Source organism: Aotus nancymaae, unplaced genomic scaffold, assembly GCF_030222135.1.
Source record: "Aotus nancymaae isolate 86718 unplaced genomic scaffold, 86718_ANA_hifiasm-v0.15.2.pri h1tg000010l, whole genome shotgun sequence".
Classification (NCBI taxonomy): domain Eukaryota; kingdom Metazoa; phylum Chordata; class Mammalia; order Primates; family Aotidae; genus Aotus; species Aotus nancymaae.
Window position 1 is genome coordinate 65,695,772 of NW_026988421.1, and position 20,400 is coordinate 65,716,171.

The 20,400-nt window shown below is 36.9% G+C and overlaps 1 protein-coding gene across 4 annotated transcripts in view; it reads left to right on the forward strand.

The window, feature by feature from the left end:
- The window catches only part of VCL (vinculin), a 118,761-nt gene that overhangs the window by 70,377 nt on the left and 27,984 nt on the right, over positions 1-20,400 (forward strand). For 2 of the 4 annotated variants that reach the window (XM_021676359.2, XM_021676361.2), the window contains exons 3-10: positions 2,412-2,562; positions 2,717-2,825; positions 4,517-4,639; positions 6,243-6,403; positions 13,922-14,015; positions 14,842-14,989; positions 19,334-19,487; positions 20,166-20,341. In XM_021676359.2, the coding sequence (XP_021532034.1) occupies positions 2,412-2,562; positions 2,717-2,825; positions 4,517-4,639; positions 6,243-6,403; positions 13,922-14,015; positions 14,842-14,989; positions 19,334-19,487; positions 20,166-20,341 (1,116 nt within the window). The remainder of the gene's footprint in view (positions 1-2,411; positions 2,563-2,716; positions 2,826-4,516; positions 4,640-6,242; positions 6,404-13,921; positions 14,016-14,841; positions 14,990-19,333; positions 19,488-20,165; positions 20,342-20,400) is intronic. The other 2 variants (XM_021676362.2, XM_021676360.2) reach the window with 1 other exon arrangement.

The following is a 20,400-nucleotide window of genomic DNA, read 5'->3' on the forward strand; positions in this document are numbered from 1 at the left end:
GTTACTACTTAATGAGTATTGCGTGTTTTACTGAGATAATGAAGAGTTTTGGCACTAGAGAGAGGTGGTTTTTGCACAACACTGAATACACTAAATGCTATTGAATGTACCCTTTGAAATGGTTATTTGTATGTTACGTGAATTTCGTCTCAACGGAAAAGAAACTATATTTGGATCCAATTTTGGTCTATCATTGGTGAAGGTCCAAAATTTGAGTTGGTGAGAAGGTAAGAACTGTTTAGTATGACTTCTGCAGATTGCAATATGGCAACATTTGTTAAAATTATACATATTCATACCTTTGACTCAGCAATTCCATATCTAGAACAGATCCTACAGACATGCAGGGTAAAATGATACATATTCAAGGTGATTCATCACAGCAAGTCTGTGATATATAATTATGGACTGTTAAGGACATGAATTATGGACTGTTATGTAGCTTTATAAAAGTAGGAGGCCGCTCTTTATGTACTATTAATAGAACAACACCCAAGTGAAAAAAATAGACTGCAGAGAATGTACATAGTATGATCCTATTTGTGTAGAAAAGGGAAATACACATTTTTGCTTCTTTAGGCCTGAAATGTTTTATGAAGACATTTACATACAGAGGAAATACAAAAACTCAATATTGGTTGCAAGTGAGATGGAATAAGTGCCTGGAAGATAGTGAAGGGAAGGAGATTTTTCATTGTATGCCCTTTTGTTTTTAAATATGTGTATATGCTTGTGTAATATACATGAATATATTATATATAATATATTCATATATTATTATATGAATTCATATATATATTATGTGAATATATTATATGAATATATATAATATATATTTTATATATATTTAAAATCAAATTAAAATTTTAATTTTCAAATTAAAAAGACCAAACACCTAGTCCTCTAAGCCCAATCAAAAGTCACATCAAACAGGTCCTGCCCTTCACTGATCTTTATTATGTACTACCTTATATTTTGCCCAGCGAATTTTTGTGTTTTTAGTAGAGACAGGGTTTCACCATGTTGGCCAGGCTGGTCGCGAACTCCCAACCTCAAGTGATCTGCCTGCCTGGGCCTCCCAAAGTGCTGGGATTACAGGTATGAGCCACCGCGCCCGGCCATGTACTGCCTAATGCTGCGAATGTTTGCGTCTTGCCTTAGTAAAGTATGCTCCTTGAGAGTTAGCATGGTGCTTTTTATATCTTTATATACCTACAGTGTCCACAGCCCAGTGCTTTTTATGTTGTTGAAATTCGTAAGTTGGTTTAATTCTACGTGTTAACAATGTAATACTGTTTTATACTTGTAGTGTTTCTGTATTATTTCATTTATCCTCAAAACAACCCTGTGAGGTAGACTTTTATTTGCAGGTGACGTTTTCTATGTTTTCAAATGAGAATGTATAATTTTGGCTAAGCATTTTAACTTTAAGTAGTTTGTTCCTTGTCTTTATAAGTTACTCTGTCACAACATAATGACTATATTGATTATGAGACTAGAGGAGATGATCTATTAGGTTATATCCAACTCCGTCTGGATGAATAATGGAATAAATGAATACATTTTATTAGTATAAGGAAGGCAAAGAGAATACTTGGCGTATGCATTTTGGGTTCCTCTTTTAAATGAGTTTTTTCCCAGCTCCCCTCCCACCACACCCAACCTTTGGCTGACCTAGTTGCCTACATTAAACTATATTAATATTAAACTATTAATGACTGGTTTAGTACTAATACTAGTGACCTTTAATTAACAATATATTTTCATTTTTAATTTTTCTTTTTATTTTAACAGTATATTTTCAAATGGCCCAATGGATTTATCAAACATTTATTTAGCTAAATGAATGAGTGAAAAATTTATGCACTGCCTCATGCTTTTTCTTTGTGTTTCTTCCTATTCCTTTGCTTCATTTAGTTTTTAAATTTCACTTAACACCATGCTTTGGCATTTTATTTCCAGATGTTAGATCTGAAAATGATGCCAAGGATTTCAGTTCTTTGCGCAGTGTCTTTTAATGGCAGTGTGTATAGGGTGGGGAGGAGTAAGGAAACAGGCATTACAGAGATAGAGCAACCTAAAGTCCAAGATGTTTTCTCATCATTTTTTGTTGTCAGGCAATAACAAAGAATAAGGACAGTGCACTGAATGAATGTGCTGCTTTTGTAATTTTATAATTTTCTTTTTTTTTGAAATAGTGTCTCTCAAAATGTTGGGATTGCAGGCATGAGCCACTACGCCCTGCCTAAATTGTAAAATCTAAAAACTTAGGTCCTATTATCAACTGGTTTTGGCTATTTTTCATGTAGGGAAAAAAGTGTGAGTTTACATGCATCTTCTCTCTTTGCATTTGCATACGGTATTATTCTCTATGGTTCTGCCAGTGAGTTAACCTGTGTTCTTCCCCATAGGGTTGAGAACGCTTGCACCAAGCTTGTCCAGGCAGCTCAGATGCTTCAGTCAGATCCTTACTCAGTGCCTGCTAGAGATTATCTAATTGATGGGTCAAGGGGCATCCTCTCTGGAACATCAGACCTGCTCCTTACCTTCGACGAAGCTGAGGTAGGCAATCTGAGACAAAAAGCTTACTCTAAAAGGTAATAATGGAAGATTGATGATTGTTTAGGATGAAAATATATTGAATGCTGCACATCTGTGTTAGTGTGTTTGCTACTTGTCCACTCATGTGATTGAATACTCTGAAATATATTTTCAGGTCCGTAAAATTATTAGAGTTTGCAAAGGAATTTTGGAATATCTTACAGTGGCAGAGGTGGTGGAGACTATGGAAGATTTGGTCACTTACACAAAGAATCTTGGGCCAGGTTAGTCATATCCAATTTCTATAAGATTTTTTGTGGGTTGTCCATGTTGGATCAAAAGGAAAGAGTACCTTCTTCCTACTTTTTGCAGAAGGTAGGTGAAGATGCACTGGGCTTTCAGGTGTCTGCTCTGTTGATGGAGTTGATGCTGTGCTTTGAGGTGATGTCATTGTCTCTGGTATCTGAATCTGCTTTCAGATACCTGGCCTTGTCAAATGAATTAAACCAGACATTGCAAATATTGCTGCTGGAGAATGTAGGAAATAGTTTTCTATTACTGTAATGCTGCAGGCCATCCTGCATCCTGACATCTCCATTCCACATTACACAGCATTCCTTCACTGTCTGCCAGCTGGCCTGTAGTTCTTTAAGACCTCTTAGCTTGCTAATTAGTCTGCCTACTATTATGGATTCATGCCGTAGCCCAAGGCTGCATAATATAATCAGACCTAGAAGGAGAGAAGAGCTATTGTGGTTAAATCTTATTTTGAAATGATTATTCAGGCATCTGAGCATTAAATATTCAAAATATATAAACAGACACCAGCTTTTGATGTTATAGACATGTAACTTCAACTTGAGGGTTCTTAAAGTATGAATGATACCAATGATATGTTAGATGTTTAACCTGCTTAACTTGATTTGTACCACTTTATAAAATTCCTTCGTTTTATGTGAAATGTCGATTTTTAATTAACAGCTTTTTTATGAGGTTCTAGTGTGGTGGTTCTGTAAAACTTAATGGCAGTTAAGAATTTGTCTGAGCCATCATTGAAGATCATCTAGAAATAGTTTCTCTGGTGGCTTTAGAGTAGTCCTCTTAAAATTTCTCATAACACTGGCAAAAATTATATTTCCCCAAATGGAATCTTATGCAGAATCCCCAAACATAAAAGACAAAATGGAGTTACTTTGTGTGAAGCAGGAGCAGTTCTACCTCTGCTTCTCTTTGGTCTTGATGGTCTAGGAGAAAACTTGAGAAATCCTAAGAGCAATTTGTAAATCAAAGCTTTAGAGAATCATAGCGCCTTTGAATAACCACCAACATAAACAAAAAGTGCTAGCAGACTGATTCCAAAACCAGATGCTTTCAAACACTGTTATCACTATAATTATTTTTATAATATTTCTATTTGTTTCTAATTATAAAACTAGTACATGCTTATTTTGGACAAATTGGAAAGTACAGAAAAATAGAAAGATGAAAACAAAACATATCATTGTCATTCTTAGAACTTTTTTCAGCCAATAGATCAGTGAGGCTCGTGAAATTTTTACATAATATAGCACAGAGTTCAGAGACATGGTATGAAACCTATATGCATAGAAGCCTGGCAAACCGTTTTTCCCCTAACTGCAAATTTCTTTTAAATAAATATATATTTATTCATTTAGATGTTTAATATTTGTGAATGTATTTATATCAAAATATGAAAATGTTTATCACATTTAGGGTTTACATTTAATACATTACTTTCATTGAAAAGAGTAATGTGTAAATACTAGAGTTCAGTGATGGTGTCTGAACTCTTGTTTAGACAAGTGAGTCTTGTTTAGACTCTTGTTTAAATAAGTGAGCAATCAGTTTGAACCTTCATATTTTATAATGGATTTTATAATGGATTTAGGCTGGGAAAGCCAGACCCTGGATTGTTTCACTACTCACCCTGCACAGTTTCTTCTTTGTGCCCCAGGAATGACTAAGATGGCCAAGATGATTGACGAGAGACAGCAGGAGCTGACTCACCAGGAGCACCGAGTGATGTTGGTGAACTCGATGAACACTGTGAAAGAGTTGCTGCCAGTTCTCATTTCAGGTACTTCCTGCCTGTACTTTATTTTATAGGGGTAAAAATGTTAGCATGTTCTAAACACTGAAGTTCATTTTCTTTTGCAGCTTCACTGCATGCCGTTCAACCTAGGTAAAAATGAGACATGATTGGTTGGTTATCACATGATGGCTGTAGCTGATTGGCTGAGAACCAAGTCTTCTCTAATGCTGTCTTTCTTCTGTTCTTTGTTTGAAATTACCTTCCTGTGGCCTAGTTCTGTTTTCCTAAAGCTCTAACAAGCCCCTTTCCTGGGTAGTGACTCTCTTCTATAAACTCTATTCTGGGTATTAAATTTTTACACTTCATCTGATGCCTGGTGCTGATAGACACAAAAGAAAAGAAAAAAAATTTCACACCTTTATTTGTGTTATAGAAAAATAATTAGGAGCTAGAATGGATATTACAGAGTGCCATATGATAAAGATATGAACTCAGAGCCCTTTTTAGTGTGTATTAACACAGTTTTTCTTAAAAGATACTTAACTGTTCTTTACATCATGAGTAGATCAGTTCTTTAGTTACCAGCTGGGGACTAATTTCCTATTGGGCAGCACCCTGAAATGCAAACATGTTGGCTGCTCTCTCGACTAGCAAAAGGGAGTTACACTTAATGAGTGTCTAGTATATGCCAGACATCTCATGGTTTATATGAATTATCTTGGTCAGGTTGTGAATTAATTAGTTAATTCTCAGAAGGCAACTTTATTATAAAAATCTGGTTACTAATGTCATTGTGACTCCCAGCTATTTGCTTTGGTATTTCAGATAGTAGCTAAAAAAGGACATATGAGTGTAAGAGTTCAGGAGGCCGTGCATGGTGGCTCACGCCTGTAATCCCAGCACTTTGGGGGGCCCAGGTGGGCGGGGCAGCTGAGGTCAGGAGTTCGAGACCAGCCTGGCCAACATGGCAAAACCCCATCTCTACTAAAAACGAAACAAAACAAAACAAAACAAAAATTAGCCAGGAGTGGTGGCAGACGTCTATAATTCCAGCTACTCAGGAGATTGAGGCAGGAGAATTGCTTGAGCTGGAGGTTGCAGTGAGCCGAGATCTTGCCAAAAGTGTTGGGATTCCAGGCGCGAGCCACTGCGCCCAGCCATTATTGTTTTCTTCTTTATGTTTGGGGGTTAGCAAGTCCAAGGTACATGTTGAGAGAAATCTTGGACGATAAACCTGACATTTTGGGATCTTCTGCTGGGGTCAGGGGCAGCAGGATACTCCAAGTATTATTGACAGTTTTCTTATTGTCCCATTAGGTTTATAGTGGATAGAGCCAGGGTGATGGCCAGGATAACTGATTTAGAAGGATATTAGATATTTTGTGATTGTAGGTCATTAGCATATGCAGGTTAAATTAGTTCCTTAATCATGTTGTGATGCTGTCTTTGTACCTTGAGTTTATTTTTTTTTTTACAATAAAAGTTGCTGATGTTGGAACTTTATTGTTAGACCTACAGTGTTTGTTTTGTATATTCGTTTTAGGACCTTAAAAGCCCAAAACAACCAAGGTGTAGAACATCTTGTGTGAATATTGTTATACAACAAGATTAAATTCCAAACTTAGTTTCTGATCTTTTATTTTTATAGCTATGAAGATTTTTGTAACAACTAAAAACTCAAAAAACCAAGGCATAGAAGAAGCTTTAAAAAATCGCAATTTTACTGTAGAAAAAATGAGTGCTGAAATTAATGAGATAATTCGTGTGTTACAACTCACCTCTTGGGACGAAGATGCCTGGGCCAGTAAGGTAAGTGTTCTTGGTGGAGAAATAAGCAAAAAACCCAAGTCTCCCCCATTGGAGGTATTGATTGGCACCTGTCTCATACTTTATCTTGTAATTTTTGTAGCATAAGAGTACTCAGGTATTACGAAAGAAAGACATTTCTTCTTCATTTTTGTTTCATGGGTTACTTGCTGTCTGCTAATTTCCTTTGTTCTAAAGTAGAACAAGTAAATAGGCATGTGGGGTAAATACTGGCTTAAAGCTGAGATTTATAGCTTTTCCTTCAGGCTGGAATCTCATTGTTTGGGCCTCTGAGTTACCTGTGGTAGAAGAGTATATTCCCCTGGGTGGGAGCGCTGCCTTGTATATGGGTGGTTGTTCCCAGTTGACTAAGTAAGATACAGATATACCTGTAATTCTGAGCTTTATGGAAAACTTTTCTTTAACCAAACTTTGATCCAGAGAAATATACAGAGGAAACTCTTGGCATTTCTAGATGTGTCCCTTGATCATTCCATTTTCCCCAAGGAAAGTTTAATTAAAATATTAGTCTTCATATTGGTCAGTTAGTTTGAGGGATCCCTTCACCCTTTGTCTGGAATCTCTTCTTGGACTCCAGAGGGGCTGGCGGATTCCTTCTAGAGCCTGTTAGCAGTGATTTTGTGTTGCTGCTGCTCTGGTCTGCTGCTCCATGTTTAATGACTGTGAACAAAGCTTTCAGGTCGGGGGGAACACAGATACTTGGGTTTACACTTTCCCTGTAGAGTCCAAGATGCAGACAGTTGGGGGAACACACTGTCCCTAAGATCTAGCTTTCCCATGTGTGACCCAAATGTCTCCAGGGCCACCCAGAAGGCTGGTAGCCAACTAAAGAGGGGATTTTGTAGTATAACTTCCATTGGGTACTCAGTAGAGCAGTATGTTCTCCAGGACATCTATAAGGTAAGGTAAAAGTTGGGTCCTGAAATCACCAACCCTCTTTCTTGTTGCCCTGAAAGCTAATTTAATTACTTAGAGTAAATTAGTTTATTTTAACTATGGATTTATTTACAGAGACATTTTCTCATTGATGTGAAGTTCTTGAACAGATTCTAAGACTGTATTTTAAATCTATATGGTAAAATCATTTTAACTGATATTTTATTTAATTTTGCTTTTGCAAAGTTGACAACTTTCACTTCTCTATTATGACTTCTTTATGCATCTTTTTTTTTTGTTCTTTTGTTTTATTCTTTTTCTCACGTTTAGAAGGTAAGCTTTCTCTTGCCCTCTAGTTTCTTTTTCACTTAAAAAGAGAAAAAGCATGTCTGAGGTTTTCTTGTGCTGTGTGCCGTGCCTTATTCTGTGTGTAACACTGTGCTCGAATGTGCGTCAGAACGTAATTTAATATAGGACTCTAGGCAGTGCTAGGGAAACTGACTCTGGCTCATATTGAGCTATTTCTTTGGGGAAAGCTAAAGGAAAGACATTACTATGGGCTATCAGGCTGCCTATATTTAGTGGGTACTTTCATTTCTTTGAGTAGGCTCCTGGGATCTTTTTTGGCCTGGTCTTTCCCACTGACTCCATCTGAGGAACAGGATTCCCCAGGTAGCTGGGTGACCCCTGAGTTACCTGTGGACCCTGCTGTTGGGAGAGGAGAGTTCCAACTGATGCTATCTCTGTATCTGCCTCTCTCACTAGTCTTCTTTGCAGGCTCTGAAATTTTGCTTTTGGAGATGCATCATTGAGGTTTTAAGCCATAATGAAAAAGAGCTGGCTAGAGAGCTTAGATGAGGCATCTGTCCTTCATACTAATCCTAGCCTTCAAAATCAAAAAGAAAACAGAAGTGAAGTGTGTCTAAAGGTCTTCCTAACTTCATTCCATGGCTCACTGCATGTACTGCTGTCCAAGCTGAATTAGCTATAGTTCTCCATGACCTCATGTTCCCCTAACCTAAGCTCTTCGCTTATTCTCTTTCCTTTGCTTCTAAGCAGATGAGAAAAAGTAATAAGGAGGAACAGGCATTTTAACCTTAATGTTTCTCTATTTTCAGAAGGGAAAAGCTATCCATCATTTAGTGAATAAATGTTATTGAGCTTTATTTTGTGTAAGTGCCATCAAGGGCTGCTTCTCTCATTAAAAAAATATAGTCAGTTGAGTTTTTCAGGACTAGGATTAGGCACTTGGGGATACAAGGGAAACAGACCTGGTACTCACTGTGTATAGTCTTATAGCTGGTCCCAGTTTTATGCTGACGAAAACCAATTTGTTAGGATGCTACAAAACTAACTTCATCTGAAATGAAAGAAGGTAAATTAAATTAGCTCAATTCAAGTACATGATGACATCAGAATGAACAAGAGATGTTTACTTTTTAACCTACTGACCATCAGAATGAACAAGAGATGCTTATTTTTTAACCTAATGACATCAGAATAAGCAAAAGAGGTTTATTTTTAACCTAATTTTGCTTTTGTTATACATTTATGTGGTTCAAAAAATCAAAGTGCTACAAAAAAATACACATGATAAGTCTTCCTCCTAACCTGGTTCCCATTCACTCTAACTCTCCTCACACTCTAAGAGTAATCATTTCTACTGGTTGCAAAAATAGAAAAAAAATTACCTTGAAATTAGGAATTAGCAACTAGGATTTTGGCTCTTTTTCAGTTTTGTATCATTATGCATCTTTTATTGCTCCACTGTAAGCAGTGAATTAATCAGACCTTTTGTCTGACTGTGACTGCTGGGTTCCCATTCTGTTTAATGCATATAGTGTCTTTCACCTCTTTCGCCCCTACCAGTAAATAATTAACTTTGTCTTACCATACTTGTTTCATGCCTCCCCATTGGTGCAGTATTCTTCTGGAAAGTGATGGTTCCTCTAGAAAAGTGGGGGAAGAAAGTAAGTGGAAAAAATTATTGGTAAAAGTGCGTCTTGCCGAATAAGTTAAGATTTTAAAGAGGCAATGCAATAGCTGATTATTTTACCTTTTATATTCAAATTGCACATTTACAAATTTAAAAGTAACTTTGACTTTAAACATGTCACTTATTTTAAAAGTAAAAAGTTTCCTTTTCTTAAATCAACAATCTTTTTATAGTGATTATTAAAAATCAAGTTAGCATTTTTTCTGAGAATACATTATTAATCAAAATAATTTGAGCTAAACACAATTCTAATTCTACCCTTTGTAAAGTTAGTGTTCTATATTTAATTTTTTTTGGTATTTATATTACTTGTATCTTGATGCATGCTGAGAATTAAGAGGAAGTGAGATAAAAATTAAAAAAAATTTTCACTGCTAAGACTTTGAACCCTACATAGTCACTCCTGCAGCTTTGCACCTTGAGTCATTAAATTCTATTTTTCAGAATTGGTTCCTGTGGTGGGTCTGTCCCCACTGTGGTCCTAGGTTGGTGGTGGGTAAAAGTAGTGGTTCACTCAGATGCCTTATACAGAAGATTATTATACTTAACTAAGGCAGGAAATGTTGGTTAGAACTTGTGATCGTGTAATACTACCCCTTACTTGCAGATGGTTGGGATTTAACGGTTGATTTGTAAATAAATAAGGTCATTTGTGAGCTTTCTATGAGCAAGTGTTCTAGTGTTTTGTTTTTAGCAGCTAAGAGAATGAAAGACCTCTAAGAGCTTGAGATAAATAGTTAATTCAGGCATTTATGATATTTTATCTCCCTGCTCCCATGAGGAGAAAATCCCAAAATAAAGAACTTGATGTTTCCCTTCTGATCTAAGTTATCTTTGGTTGGTACATCTGATCATGCACTCATAGGTAGCACAGATTTTTAGAGTGGGAAGGTATTCTTAAGAGATGAGGAACTGAGACCCAGAGAAGGTAACTTGCATGAAGTCCCAGGACTAGACAAGTTTCTCTTGTTTAAATGTAGTTCGTAAGATTTTGTTGTACTGCCCCATCTGTACTTTCCAGAAACATCTTAAACCAGAACATCTGGTTTAAATCACTGACTTGTGGGTGGAAATGAGGTCAGAAAGGGGATGGACTGGGAAGGGAGTGTTAGTGGAGGGAGAAGAGAGAGTATGGTGAGCAGTCATGGAGAGGGGTACTTATTCCCCATATTTAAAATTTTCAAGAGCCTGGGATTGCAGGACTTCACTTTTTTAACTGAAGTTCCTCTTGGTTGTCCATAGGAGGAGGTCATTATTATTCACAGGTGTTCTGAGGCCTAAATCTATATTAAATTTTAGGAGTGTTTCAGTTCCTAGGAGAGCATGTACAAATGGCTTAGGTTTTCTTTCCATCTTTTGGTATGTAGGGAGGAGTGCCAAGGCACTGTTTTTTTTTTTTTAATTTAAAACATGAATTCTTAAGAATTTTATGGTAAAAAGGACCATAGCATGGGGGGACCCAGATAGATTCATGCCAGCTGTCCCCAAAGCCATATGACTAGACCTAGTCTTTTTGTACTCACTCTTTCAACACCCTCAACTGCCCCCTCCCCCCAGGAAAAACAAATCAAAAACAGTTAAAAATTGCTAGAGACTTTTCTTTTTCCCAAAGTTGAGTTTTTATAGAGAAGAATACTCAAATGAAGGTGCAGTTTTTCTCTCTTCTATTTCATACCTGAATTATACTGTGGGTACGTACAGACCTACATGACAAGGTTTAGTAAAATGCTTTGTGATACATAGTATGACTGACCACAAGGGTTATGATTATTTTCACCCTTTGTAAATATATCCCCAAATTGACTTCTGTCCTAGTTGTCCAGTGAATTTGTTTATGTCATATTCAATGTTTGTATACTTATATGCTTATGACAGAATTCGGTCAATTCTATCATAAATACTGCCTTTCAAAAGAAATACATATGAAATTCTTAGGAGAAAAAATATTCCCTTAGACATGTCTGTTTTTATTAGATATGACTAAAAATAAAATGATTACTTATAACTTGCTGTGTTCCGAAAAAAATTTAAGATGGCTCTTTTCAGTTGTTGTTTTAAATCTCCGAAATTGTCAAAATTAATGGTATTAAAAACTTCGTTAACTTATTGAAAGTCCCAGTTATTAAGTGCAGCTTCATTCAAAATTGGCCATTGGTTTCTTTTAGGGGAAAATGAACATCTCTTAATTTTAACTTCTTGATGGTGTCCCACCTCCCACTGAGCAGTGAATTACCCACTTCCTGAGAATTACGTTTCCTTGAATACTGGCTATTTGAGCTTTATTAAGGAGAAAAAAAGAAATGAAGAAATGACTTTTTGAGGATGCAGAGTAGACAAAACTTTTTTCCATTGTGTTTCAAATCATTTTTGGGTATTGGAGAATAAAAGCAGTCATTTTTGTTAGTGTAGATTATGATTTTGATTCCTGGAACTTATATTCTCTGCAGTATTAACCAAAGTTAAAACTGACAAGGCAGAGATTTGCTGACTGTTGTAGGAGATTAGTAGAATCTTTAGCAACTCTCCTTGGTAAAAGACAAAATCTTGTTTCATTTGCTGTAAAACAATGAGGTTTGGAGTCAACAAACGTGAGATCAAATTAGGTTTCTAGGTGTAAGTTCCTGTTTCTTAATTTGTAATATTAAATGACATTTAAATTTGAGATTCAGTGAGGTAAGGAGGGGGAAAGTAGCTAAAACAGAACCTAACATGCAGGAAATACATGTCAGTTGAATCTGGTTTCCTAATAGCCTTTAATGCTAGAGTAGACATAAAAATTTCTGACCTTTGTTTCCCTTTGAATTTAGATTTTTGAAATGTAACAAAAACCTATTGGTTTCTCACTGAAAAAAAAAAGTGTGTTAGGAAAATGGTTTATTAACAGGTTTTAAATGTAATATTTTTACACTGACATAATTCTTCTCCAGGATGTGCACACACTTCCTAAGTAAGAGTTTGTGATTAAAAGAAGACTTATACCTAGATAACTCGTGTTAGATCCTGAAGGCTACCCAGTTCTCTGAGGTTAGGGGTTGCCTGGCCTCAGATTCTTTTAAAAAGTTATTGATTCAGGCTTGCTACTTTGGGAAGCTAAAGTTGACCTTTGCATTATTTTTGAAGGCAAGGTTTTGTGCACAAATTAATACAAGACACGATAGAAGAGATTTGCTGATATTCAAACCATTTGAGAATCTAAGCATTTAAAAAATACCACTTATCTTCTTCTAATTACAAGTGGATTTTGAAATAGATCATCTCATGACTCTGCCTTTTATTGACAGCTACCATAGTTACATATAACTCGATAATAAAAATATTTTATTTTCAATTTTTTCAGTAATTTAGTTTACTTCTTTTTCATTGCTATAGCTGAAAATTTGCTATTTAGAGCCTTAGATAGCTAAGGATTCAACAGGAGGATAATGTGTGTCTGTTTAGATGGGGAAGGAGGGATTCTATCTTTTGAATAGGTGCTTTGGGACAGTTGTGTACCTTGAGCCTAACTATGTGTGCTGCTAATGCTTATTTGTGATAGTGCTGGATCTTCTTTGAATTGGAAGTTGGGATGCTCCTGGTGCCCCCGTGTGGAAAATTGTGGTGCAACACCTTTTTAAGAACCCCAGTTTTGCAGGATTGGAAACTGAAGGAAGCTAGGACATTGCCTAGCATTTTAGAGGTTGACTTTGTGCTTTGATGGATTAACTCTGTAAGAGTCAGTTTCCTACAGCAAAAAGGATAGATGGTCTTTGAACATGCTAAATAGAGACTTAAGAGATGGCCAGTGTTATATTGTTCTCTGTGCTTTTATTGATTTTAAAAAATTTACTGAAATACTTATATATATTTAAAGTGATTAGTCTGTTGTTTCAGCTTCTCCTGGTGTATCCTGGGAGATTTTATGCTAGTTTCAAGCTAGTCCTCATGAATCCTGGTTGTAAACAATAAGCTGAGACCCATTTATTCTATCCTGCATCTTCTTCCAGGTGAGGGATGGTAAGGGAACTAAGAATAAAGAATAGCAGGGAAGGTCAGAAAACACTTCTAAATTATATTACTTTGAGGGGTTTATTTGTAGAATTAAAATTAAATTGCTAGATTAACATTTTTAATTGTTTTTTTCCAACCAGTAATTCCAAGTTTGTCAGAGTAATTAAATATAGTGAAACATCATCCACTGTGTACATTTCAAAAAAGATGTAAAAGAACTGATTTGTGGCACCACATACTAATGAGGCTTCCCTGAAGTGGGAAGGGCTTTGGCAAGGCTGAAGTAGATGAATGTTGACTAGTGGAAAGGCTGATAATGAGGCATGTGACAACAGGGCTGTTTCCTGCTGAAGACATTAAACATATTCTGGCTTGAGCAATTTTACCAGTTTTCACAGTTTTAGCAATAGGGAACCCAATTCTACTCTGTTTAGGAACAGAGTAGAATTAACTGAAGATTTGCATGCAAGATGCTGCATTTTGACAGAAATGGGAATTGTGGTGTGGTGACAATATTTTTAAGACCTTCATAGGACTGACTACCTCAGCTATTGTATGTTAATGCTGTAACTTCTTTGTCTTACTTTGTATCATGGTATCTCAACTTTTGCAAAGAAAGTAATTGTGAGATTTCTTTCCAAAAGGACACTGAAGCCATGAAGAGAGCATTGGCCTCCATAGACTCCAAACTGAACCAGGCCAAAGGTTGGCTCCGTGACCCTAGTGCCTCCCCAGGTAACCCTTTAGTTCTACTTTTCCAGTAGATACAACAGTAAGCTAACAAACAAGCAAATGAAAGAAAGAAATTTTCTCATAATCTTATAATCTGAGAGAACTATTGTAACATTATGGGGCATACCCCATTATCTCATAGTTTTGAGTAACTGAAGCAAGTACTAGGCCTTAAAAGGAGGAAGGGCATAGATTCTATCACCTCTAATCATGGAGGAATAAGTCAGACTGAGCTGGGCATTCTTTGCAGAATTATTGGTTATCCCCTTCCCTGAATCAAAAAGGTAATTATTTTGAATAAAAGCTCTTCTTTTCCAGTTCCCATTGAGCAGACTTCCATTTATGTCAACAGAGTACTTAATTATAACAGATTAAATCATGATGGCAATAAGAATTGGAAAGTGAAGTTGACTATATAAAGATAAGACCCAAATAGATTATTGAACTAGGCTTTATTGATTTTCTAATCTAATATTTATTGTTTTAGATTAATATTTGAATGAATATAAAAACCTAATGGAGGTTGGAGGTGCTAAATACTATTAAATTGTTAAGAGTCTATTTTCATCATCCATATTCTTACCACAAGCTACTTATTATCTCCAAATAGATATGGTTCCAAGTATCTTTTTTAGCAGCGTCTGTGGCTGAAACCTCACCGTATGGTTTAAGGGCACTGCTTGGCTGTTAGCTATCAGATATGTTGCTTTCTATTCACTTGTGTTGTTTAAAATCATCCATTCCATTGTGAGTGAAATGGCTTGTAAAGTATCCTCTCTAAATAATGAATGTGTCAACAATGTAGATATTGAATATCTCTTTATTTTAGGGGATGCTGGTGAGCAGGCCATCAGACAGATCTTAGATGAAGCTGGAAAAGTTGGTGAACTCTGTGCAGGCAAAGAACGCAGGGAGATTCTGGGAACCTGCAAAATGCTAGGGCAGATGACTGATCAAGTGGCTGACCTCCGTGCCAGGTAAAGTTCCTCTGCCCTTATAGAGCAGTAGTGGGTAACTCACTCCTAACAGGGTGATTCAGAAAGCAAGTCTCTGCCAGTTTTGGGTTATCTCTTTGGCTAGTAGATAACACAGATATTATAATCTATTAAATTCTTTTGACATGGAGGTGATCTTTCCCTTTGCTGGCTGACTTTTTTTTCCTCTCTCTCTATTTTTTTTTTTTTTTGAGGTACGATTTTGACTCACTGCAACCTCAACCTCCCAGGTTCAAGAGATTCTTCTGCCTTAGCCTCCTGGGTAGCTGGGATTACAGGTGCCCGCCATCACACCTGGCTAATTTTTGTATTTTTAGTAGAGATGGGGTTTTGCCAGGTTGGCCAGGCTGGTCTTGAACTCCTGGCCTCGGGTGATCCATCTGCCTCAGCCTCCCAAAGTGCTGGGATTACAGGCATATAAGCCACCACGCTTGGCCTGATTTTGTTAAAAACATGTTTTAAGTTATTTATTTATTTAGAGATGGAGTCTTGCTCTGTTGCCCAGGCTGGGATGCAGTAGTGTGATCTTGGCTTATTGTAACATCTGTCTCCCAGGCTCAAGCAATTCTCCTGCTTCAACCTCCCAAGTAGCTGGGATTACAGGCATGTGCTGCCATGCTGGCTAATTTTTTGTATTTTTAGTAGAGACAGGGTTTCACTGTGGTGGCCAGGCTGGTCTCAAACTCTCAGGTGATCCACGTGCCTCAGCTTCCCAAAGTGCTGGGATTACAGGCATGAGCCACGATGCCCAGTCAAATTTTTTATTTTTAATGACATGGTCTTGCTCTGTTACCCAGGCTGAAGTGCAGTGGCATGATCATAGTTCACTGTAACTTAAACTCCTGGGCTCAAGCAATGTTCCTTCTTCACCCTCCTGAGTAGCTAGAACTATAGGCATGTGCTACTATGCTTGGCTAGTTTTTTAATGTTTTGTAGATAGGGTCTTATGTTGTGTGGTCGCAAACTTCTGGCCTCAAGTGATCCTTCCAAAGTGTTGAGATTAAAGGCGTGGGCCACCACTCCTGGCTCGAACTTTTAAAATACACAAATGCCTAATCATAAAGTTGAAACTTGTTCTGTAACTGAAACTGAAACACAAATCTAATTTTTGATTTTCTAGCCATAGGCTTATGAAAATAAGGGGCAGTGGTGAAATCTGGCATGGGTAAATACATTTTACGAAGGATAGGGAGAAAGAAATACAGAGTGAAAACACTGGAATTATTTCACACAATAAAAAAATCAGTTAACTAGGTTATCTTCTAAGTTGGTAGTTTCTGGGCTTTTTTGAGTTTCCTTTTCATCATTATTTATTCATTTTCATAATTATTTACCTTACTTTTACCCTCCGAAAGTCTTGGCCTTGAGAGCTTTTCTCCCCATAAACTAAATAAACATAGTTTGCTGTTGAGAAAACTCAATATCATATAAATTTGTTTGGAATTCATACAAATGAACTCATACCTAGAGTTAATGAAATTCTAAAAGATTCTCTTTTTTTTTGACACGGAGTTTTGCTCTTGTTGCCCAAGCTGGAGTGCAATGGCGTGATCTCGGCTCACCTGCAACTTCTACCTCCCAGGTTCAAGCGATTCTCCTGTCTCAGCTTCCTGAGTACCTGGGATTACAGGCATGCGCCACCATGCCTGGCTAATTTTTAATAGAGATGAGGTTTTGCCAGGTTGGAAACCTGAACTCCTGACCTCAGGTGATCTGACTGCCCCGGGCTCCCAAAGTGCTGGGATTATGGGTGTGAGCCACCGCACCTGGCCAAGAATGGCGATCTTAAAAGGAGTGGTTCTTAATCTTTTTTGGACCAAGATCACTTCTATCATCTGATGAAAGCATTCATCCTTACCTAAAAAGATGCATATAAACATGCCCATACAACATGATGCCTAATTTCTGGAGGTTCATGGATTCCCTGTAGCTCTGGAAGCTCCAGGAATTTCAGGTTGAGTCTCTATCTTGAAGGGGAGAGAAACAGCTTAAATAAATGTGATCTCTGAGTTCAGTGAATCTTTTCTCCTGCTGAGAAGCAGTCTCTTCTGTCATGAGCATGGCAAGAACTTTGTGAAAAGGACAAAAATAAGTTTTGTTCTCATTCAGAGAAATGCCAGTGCAGTTTGACAAGATTCTTGGCTCTTCTAATTTCTCACTTTTGTGTCTTTTGTCTGCAGCCTTTTCCCAGTGTGGTAGCCAGTTTTCACTTGGAATTCTCAAGATGTACAGTTGTATGTGTTTAGAGAAAGATGAGTATGAGCAAGAGAATGAGGTAGTTATTGTAGGGATTCTACCATTAATCTGTAAAGAGAAAAGGCTAGAACAGTGAAGAGTAACTATGGGCCTGCTTCACAGTGGAGCCTGCAATATCCTTTCCCGATGAAAGCTTAGAAAGTTATCTCCCTGTAGTCCTTTCTTAAGTGTACCCAGCTGTTTAATATTTTAGTGGCTGAAATGCAGTAACAATTTCTTCTTGATATTCTATTCAGTCACACAGGGTTTCTAGGTTGTTAGTGTATATTTTTACCCCCATGGGATTCAATTTCTATTTTGAATGAAAAAACTGTGTAGCTCATAAATAGTTTTACTTTTTCATAGTTGAACTCTTTTTAAAAAAATAATTTCTAGCCTCAGAGAAGTTATTATTTTGTAATATAGAGTTCGACTCTTTTACCAAAAAGATCTCTCATCATGAAGTAGTAGATTTTAAGAAAAAAAGCAAATTAAATCCTAAAGACTGTATTTCCTAAAAGTCCTCTTCTGCCACATAAAAGGAAGGCCTCAACTTCAAGGCAAAGGTGTATATATACCTTTTATATACCTGACAATAAGTGAATGAATTTGTTACCTCAAGTTTTGGTATAGATAAAAACAGAAGAATTTTTAAAAGAGGGTAGATAGGCTGGGCACTTTGGGAGGCCAAGACGGGTAGATCATTTGAGGTTGGGAGTTCAAGACCAGCTTGGCCAACGTGGTGAAACCCCATCTCTACTAAAAATACAAAAATTAGCCAAGTGTGGTGGCGCATACCTGTAATCCCAGCTTCTCAGGAGGCTGAGGCAGGAGAATTGCTTAAACCTGGGAAGCAGAGGTTGCAATGAGCCAAGATCATGCCACTGCATTCCAGCCTGGACAACAGTGAGACTCCATTAAAAAAAAATTTTTTTTTTAAACCACAGAGGCTAGATAGATGAAAGATCAATACTATTATGAAGGGAAGTAAAGGCATATTGGAGATAATCAGCCATGCCATTCTACCAAATGGTAAAGTTGCTGCCTCTATCATTGGGTTTACCAGGCTGCTTGGATTAAAACAATCTGGATTGTAAAATGAGGGCAAATCATACTTTGTGACTTGGAAGTAAATAAGGAAAACAAGTAAATAGAGAAACAAGTTTTCACGAACTCACATCATTTTTGGTAGTAATAGCCTACCATTTCTGAGAGAGGAAAATAGTGAAATCAGTTGTTTTGGAACTTGAGGAGAAACAGTGGTTTCCTATTGCTATGTGCTTTTTTCCCTCTCAATATTAGCTAGTTTCGATATTTATAGATTGCCTAGGAGTGGAGGGTAGACATTTAACATTATCGTTAGTTTCATTATAAAAATAATGAAAGGTTATAAAAATAATAGTAGGTTATATATTTGTATAGCTATATTGACAGTGTTTTCAAGTATATTATTTTGATGCTTGAAGCCACTCCATAAATAAATGGGGAAAATGTATTACTTACCTACATTATATGTTACCTTCATTATATAAGTTAGAAAGTGGAAACCCAGGGAGGTTAAACATCATAAACAAGGTTCCACAGGTACCAAGAGTAAAGATTTGAACACAGACCTGCTTGTTCCCAATGTGGTATACTTTCATTAACACCATGTGTGCTGCCTCCTGAAACATTTTCAATGTATACTTGCCCATAAGAAGACAATTTAATGGGCCATTTATTTCAGAAGCACACATTACTATGGTAACAAAATCCTCCCTAGCAATAAGATCACCAGCACATTTTCCCACTCAAGTTTAGATCTGATTATGTAATCACTACCAGGAGAAGAATAATTATCAAAATTTGCTGGCCTGGTCTTCATAGTGGTTATGCAGTTCCATGAAGCTAATGTGCATTTTTAAAAGAAAAAGTATGTGATTTGGGCATCTTGCTTTGTATATGTCCGTTTTCTTGTGCTGTCCCAAATTTACTGGGGAAAAGGAAAAAGATAAGCATGTTCACAAAAACCACACATACTGTGTTATTAGGAATATTTTGTCATTAAGTATTTGAGAGTGTGCAATGACAGCATGTGTCTGTTTTGAGCAGAGGACAAGGATCCTCACCAGTGGCCATGCAAAAAGCCCAGCAGGTATCTCAGGGTCTAGATGTGCTCACAGCGAAAGTGGAAAATGCAGCTCGCAAGCTCGAAGCCATGACCAACTCAAAGCAGACCATTGCAAAGAGGATTGATTCTGCTCAGGTAGTGATGGTGATTTTCAGGAGGGGTGGGAAATAAAAGAGAAAGAAATATTTCATAAATATCCTAAATCATAAATATCCTATCTTTCTTTTCTCTCTCTTATCATTTACTGTAGTTGGATAATGGTTTCTAAGTGATGAGTGACTTCTTGCAGTTGCCAATGTTAACACCTCCTTTACCACCACAGATTTAAACAAACATTTATCTATATTTTGAAATAATGATGTTAATTTACAGTACTTCAATTAGGTAAAAGTAAGCTCTCAGAGTACCAAGAGAATTTTAGTTCCTAATATAGATTGCAGTACATTGAAACTATTCCTTGTCCCAGAATTGACAACCCTGGTCATTGCAATGTTTAGGGGTTAAAGTTTTCTGATACTGCTCTACTATAAAATGATTTTCAAGCATTTCACAACACACATTTGAGGAAATGAGGAACTAATAAGGTATGGTTAATTCAGAGATAAAATAAAGCTTGGGAAGGTATTTTATTCTAATGGGCATGAAAAAATTGAGAGTTCATCTTATCTAAGAACCTTTGTATAATAATAAGGATCAGCATTGTAAAATGATTACTGGTGTATTACTTTTGCAATACTTCTGGCCTTGTTAAGTTTAGTAAAATGGGGTTCATTAGTAGATCACAGCATGCTGCTTCTCCGTTTCTGTGTGTAGAACTGGCTTGCAGATCCAAATGGTGGACCGGAAGGAGAAGAGCAGATTCGAGGGGCTTTGGCTGAAGCTCGGAAAATAGCAGAATTATGTGATGATCCTAAAGAAAGAGATGACATTCTACGTTCCCTTGGAGAAATATCTGCTCTGACTTCTAAATTAGCAGATCTACGAAGACAGTATGTATTTAACCCTTAAATTAACCTTTTATATTTTTTCTTCTCTTTCTTTCCCTCTC